Source organism: Bombina bombina, chromosome 10 (assembly GCF_027579735.1).
Source record: "Bombina bombina isolate aBomBom1 chromosome 10, aBomBom1.pri, whole genome shotgun sequence".
Lineage (NCBI taxonomy): Eukaryota > Metazoa > Chordata > Amphibia > Anura > Bombinatoridae > Bombina > Bombina bombina.
Window position 1 is genome coordinate 39437713 of NC_069508.1, and position 6470 is coordinate 39444182.

General features: G+C 42.4%; 1 protein-coding gene across 1 annotated transcript in view; it reads left to right on the forward strand.

Annotated features, from left to right (window-relative positions):
- Positions 1–5814: 5814 nt before the first annotated feature.
- RGS8 (regulator of G protein signaling 8) overlaps positions 5815–6470 on the forward strand; it is a 20014-nt gene continuing 19358 nt past the window's right edge. Inside the window, exon 1 of the mRNA XM_053693122.1 lies at positions 5815–5879. Coding sequence (XP_053549097.1) covers positions 5815–5879 — 65 coding nt within the window. The remainder of the gene's footprint in view (positions 5880–6470) is intronic.

A 6470-nucleotide genomic window follows, 5' to 3' on the forward strand; every position in this document is an offset into this window, starting at 1 on the left:
TAATTTATTTGCGGCGGGGTCCGGGATCGGCAGGATAGGGGTTAATAACTTTATGTAGGTGACGGCGGTATAGGGCGCGGCAGATTAGGGGTTAATAGGTATAATGTAGGTGGCGGTGGGGTCCGGGAGCGGCGGTTTAAGGGTTAATAAGTATAATGAAGGCGGCGGCGGTTTAGGGGGGCCAGATTAGAGGTGTTTATTCTCGGGGTACATGTTAGGGTGTTAGGTGCAGACCCTTCCCATAGGAATCAATGGTATATCGGGCAGCAGCGAACATGAGCTCTCGCTGCTGTCAGACTCCCATTGATTCCTATGGGATCCGCCGCCTCCAGGGCGGCGGATTGAAAACCAGGTACGCTGGCTCAGAATAGTGGCGAGCGTACCTGCTTGTTCTTTGATAACTAGCAAAAGTAGTCAGATTGTGCCGAACTTGCATTCGGAACATCTGTAGTGACGTAACCATCGATCTGTGTCGGACTGAGTCTGGCGGATCGTATGTTACGTCACTAGATTCTACTTTTGCCGAGCAGTTAGTGCCTTTGGTAGTAACAAGGGGCAGCTCTATAACTGGACCAGATAGAACCACAGGACCCAGGTGGCACGTGACAGCGGTGGCATATAGGAAACAGCATATTCTAGCCAATAATGTTTTTTGTTTGCTTGTTCTTTAAAGAGAAATTACTTCTCTATGGTTCATGGAACTCTGAGACTGCTCACTAAGGTTGGTTTATACGGTAGTGGAGGGAGAGTTGAGGCTGTCATTTTAGTCTTGGGCCCAAGCAGCAAAGTGTCTTAAGCCAGCCCTGGTACCAGCCTTAAAATGATTATAACTTAAAGGCACATGGAAGCCAAAATTAAGCTTTCATGATTCGATAGAGCCCACAGTGTAAAAAAACATATTATTAAATGTACCTGATACTCTTGGGTTGCTTTGTCAAAACTTCGCTACTAAACATGAGAGCATACTGAGATATCCTCAGTAGTGTGCGCTTGTCTACAGCGCCATATTACAGCAGTGTTTGTAACAGTGTTACACAAAGGCCCCAATTTATCAAAGGTCTTGCGGACCTGATCCGACACTGCGGATCAGGTCCGCAAGACCTCGCTAAATGCGGAGAGCAATACGCTCTCCGCATTTAACATTGCACCAGCAGCTCACAAGAGCTGCTGGTGCAACGCCGCCCCCTGCTGACTCGCGGCCAATCGGCCGCCAGCAGGGAGGTGTCAATCAACCCGATCGTATTCGATCGGGTTCATTTCCGGCGATTCCTGTCCGCCTGCTCAGAGCAGGCGGACAGGGTTATGGAGCAGCGGTCTTTAGACCGCTGCTTCATAAGTTGTGTTTCTGGCAAGTCTGAAGACTCGCCAGAAACACGGCCCTTCAAGCTCCATACGGAGCTTGATAAATGGGCCTGATAGAGTTATATGCCTACTTAAAACTTACCGGTAAATTTTGCATTTATGTGTGTGTTTTTCTCAAAAAGTTACCTGATTCTTCTGTTACAGGGGTTTATATGTTTCTAAATAATATTTAATTTGTTGGCACCATAAATCTAAGTATTTTGTTAACTGTGCATTAAACAGTTACATTTGAAATCTGTCACTGTTGAGGATTAAACTGTGGGGCTTTAGTCTATCAGTATGAAAACATTATGATTCTGTTTGCTTCTTTTTCTAAGCCACAGCTCACAGCCGAGTATTATTTTGCAAGACTGTCACAGTTTGTGAGCTCTGCACACTTTCCCTCCTTCAACTTCCAGATCCGCCCAATCCCCACTCTATATTCTCTCCTCAGCTCAAGCCCAATGTGATGTTACTCCATTCCCTGGTTTGGAGTGACTCCGACCTGATCTCCCTGACTCTGCTCTGATCTCCCTAACTCCGCCCTAATCTTCCTGACTCTGCCCTGATCTCCCTAACTCCGCCCTAATCTCAGTGACTCCGCCCTTATCTCCCTGACTCTGCCCTGATCTCCCTAACTCCGCCCTAATCTCTGTGACTCCGGTCTGATTTCCCTGACTCCTCCCTGATCTCCCTGACTCCGCCACTGTTAGCCTTCAAGAAATGTTAGTAGGTATGGTAAGCTATTCCAGAATATCAGAAGAGCCATTTTGTTTTAATTAGTAAAACTACTCAAAATACTAAATGTAGCAAAAACAAAAAATCTTGATAAATGCTGAAAGCCTAAAAGAAATTTTCATAGGGTTTTCAATTAATTTATTTTCTTCTTCAGGGATTGTCACAGAATTTTAAGGAAGCAAAAACTATAAATTGAAAACAAAATCATATTGGAAATTCATTGTGCATCTTTCTAAACTTATTGTTAGTTCGGTTCCTGACATTAATATCTATAATTGCCAAATACATGAAATTTCATACAAAAAAAACAGAACCTATAGCATTTAAAACAACCTTGGCAAAACGCTTAAGACACGATTAACATAAATGTCTGCAGGTGTTGAATATTTGCAATTATGTCTGATTAGGGTAAAGTCTTGTTGGATAAAACGGAGGCTCTCAGGAACTTTGCAGACACAACTATGGTATGGGGGTTCTAGAGGCGTTGCCGGGATTTTTACCTAAATGTCGGCCAAACATACAGAAATCCGAAAGATTCTTATGCTCTTCTGAAATATTGCACCTCACGTTTATGTCTCATTATTTCAAAACTAACAAGGTTGTCTAATTTTTTATTTTTCTTTAAGTTTTCTTTTTTAAAGTTTTCTTTTGTGCATATGTTAGACTGTGATAGAGGGTGTATTTTCCCCCTTTAATTAGTTGGTTTTGTAAGTGTATTTTGTGATGGCGGTATCCATGACAGCGGAACACATTCTAAGCGTTGAAAAGTAAGCTGTGTCCATATAGATCCAGTTCCATTCACTAAATTTAATCTGAACTTGCAATTTGCAGCTGTGACAGGTACAATTTTTTTTTTTGAATGCCGCAATTTTCTAGTTGCCATGTTGCAGCAAGTTTTTTCAGCAAGACATTAGCTTCACAAAGCCAATGTCAGATTGATTCAGTATTGATCACTTAAAATAGTCCACGTCACTTACAGCTCATCCGAGATCTCATCGGAATACTCACTGATCGCGGACTGCGAAAGAACACGCTAAGCTCCCACCGTGAGTGTGTCATCTGACATATACAACTTCTCCCTCAGCACCGGTATATTTCCCTCATCGCTGAAACATGCACTGGTCACACCTATCCTCAAAAAACCTTCCCTTGATCCTACCTCCCCATCCAACTACCGCCCTATTTCCCTCCTCCCTCTTGCTTTAAAGCTTCTCGAAAATCTAGTATATGCACGCCTATCCCATTTCCTTACGTTAAACTTCCTTCTTGACACACTGCAATCTGGATTTTGTCCCCATCACTCTACAGAGACAGCAATTGTTAAGGTTACCAACGACCTACTTACAGCAAAATCAAAAGGCCACTTCTCTCTGCTTATCCTCCTTGATCTGTCCGCAGCCTTTGACACTGTTGACCACCCTCTTTTGCTCCAAACCCTCCAATCCTTTGGCATCTGTGACACAGCCTTCTCATGGCTCTCTTCCTACCTGTCAAACCGTACCTTCAGTGTAGCCTTCGCTGGGTCCTCCTCGGCCCCGTCACCACTTTCTGTCAGAGTACGCAAGACTATGTCCTCGGTCCCCTTCTCTTCTCAATTTACACGTCATCACTAGGTTCCTTAACAAAGTCCCACGGTTTCCAATATCATTTGTATGCCGATGACACCCAAATCTACTTCTCTGCACCAGACCTATCTCCTTCCTTGCTAACCCGAGTCACTAACTGTCTTTCTCACATCTCTTCCTGGATGTCCTCTCACTACCTTAAGCTAAATCTCTCCAAAACTGAGCTCCTCATTTTCCCCCCTTCTTCCAAACTCTCCACCCTCAATCTCTCTATAACTGTCGACAACTCCTTCATTACCCCTACCCCGCATGCCCGATGTCTCAGTCTCAGGGTCACATTTGACTTAGATCTTTCTTTCACTCTTCACATTCAGTCCTTGGCTAAAGCCTGCCACTTCCACCTTAAAAATCTCTAAAATTAGACACTTGCTTACACAAGACACAACTAAGATTTTAATCCACTCTCTCATTCTTTCCCGCCTCGATTACTGCAACTCTGTCCTCTCTGGTCTCCCCACCTGCCGCCTAGCTCCTTTATAATCCATAATGAATGCCTCTGCCAGACTCATCTTCCTTATACGTCGCTCTTCATCTACTGCACCTCTCTGCCAATCCCTTCAGTGGCTTCCTCTTGCCTCCAGTATCAAACACAAAATTCTCACTCTGACATACAAAGCCCTTAACTGCACTGCTCCCCCTATATCTCAGACCTTGTCTCCAGATACTCTCCCTCCCGTCCCCTTCGCTCTGTTCATGACCTCCTACTCTCCTCCTCTCTTGTTACCTTATCACACTCCCGTTTACAGGACTTCGACTGGCACCCATCTTGTGGAACTTTCTGCCTCGCTCCACAAGACTCTCCCCTAGTTTTGAAAGCTTCAAGTGCTCCCTAAAGACTCTACTGTTCAGGGATGCATACAACCTATGCTAACCTTACTTTATACCAGTTCCTCTCCTCAATTGCTATCCCCTGAACCCCCTTAGCATGTAAGCCTAAGAGTCCAGATGTTTGTAGATCACCTTCTACTACTGACTACAACAGTGCAATTCTTGGCAGGGCCCTCTACCCAGTTGATCACTATAATTGTTTTGTTGTACTCCCCCTTTGTTTATAGCGCTGTGGAATCTGTTGGCGCTCTACAAATAACCGATAATAATAATAGTACCTAGGCCGGGGAGCAAGGTATGTTTCCAGTGAAACCGTGTGAGTTAGACTACTCAAGAGGTCGGATGTACAGGGTGTAATTGTGAAAAGGTAACATTGACAACACTACGATTACTTGTATCAACTTGAGTTTGTCTCTGCTATAGAAATAGCAGTTTATGTGACTATTTGGATCTATCAGTTTTATATTAACAGGTGGTGTGTGACTCCAAGTATACTAGCCACTGTGAGCAGGATTTTAAGTTCTATATGTTGGACTTTTAATGCAGAATTTTAATCTTGGCAATTTTTAAGCCTTTCTTTGCATATTGAACCTAACACCTATATTGTTAGATTATTGGTACATTTCTATATATTGATAGTACATTTATTAGTACATTTCTATATATTGATAGTACATTTATTGGTACATTTCTATATATTGATAGTGCCACTAGTACTTTCCTCAGCACTTTTTGCGCTTCTCATTGATTTTTTTGCATTCAATATTGATCACTGCCTGATGGAAATGAATTCAGGTTTTTCATGATGTGCGTGAAATTAACGTCATATGATATTGAGTAATTTTATAATTAACATGTTTGGCATCCAAGTGCTTTATTGCAATCACAAATTATCATCATGATAATCATATTTAATCTGAATAAGTTTCAGATTCTAAAATAATGATAGGATCTATATAACTTTTTATGCAACAAAAAATTGCATTAATTAATTTGTGAACTGAGCGTGTGCAGAAGCATTGAAAAAAATGCACACACTGGCACTATCTATTGTTTGAAAGAGATTTCTAATAGATCAGGGATGATAAATTTGAAAAGTCCAAAAGTAGTGTGAAAATCTGCTGGAAAGGCATTTGATGGATTGGAATTTTCCACAAGCAGAGTATAGGGGGTGAGTGGGTACTGCATATCTCATAAAATTTGCCTGATGCTCTCTGGGACCAGAAGGCTTAGAGTAAGGGATATCTGTGGGTGGGGTCATTGGTGTTGTGTGGGAGGAACCATGATGTCAGGGGTGGAGTCATTGGTTTTTGGTGAACAGGATTGGGAGCAGAGTGGGCTGGGATTGTAATAGTGTTGGGGTGGTCCCTGGTTTCACTTTGTAAACTGGGACATTTATAAGCAAGGTAAAGCTGTGCAAGTGACTGCAGGCAGACACCCCAAACTATATGTTGTGCAGCTGGAAGCTCAGAGACTGGCTTTGTAAACCCTACAAAATAGCCATTTGATGTCATTCAGACAGGAACTCTGGTGTTTGTAATGGGGCAAGAGTTTTCACTGTGTGTCTGACAACACTTTAAAAGAGCCTTAAAGGGATAGTAAAGTCCAAATTAAACTTTCATGATTCAGATAGGGCATGTAATTTTAAACAACTTTATAGTTTACTTTTAAAAATGTCTTTTGTTCTCTTGGTATTCTTAGTTGAAAGCTAAAACTAGGTAGGCTCATATGCTAATTTCTAAGCCCTTTAAGGCCACCTCTTGTCTGAATGCATTTGACAGTTTTTCGCAGCTAGAGGGCATTAGTTCATGTGTTTCATATTAGATAACATTGTGCTCACACACGTGGAGTTATTTATGAGCCAGCACTGATTGGCTAAAATGCAAGTCTGTCAAAAGAACTGTCATAAGGGGGCAGTCTGCAGAGGCTTAGATACAA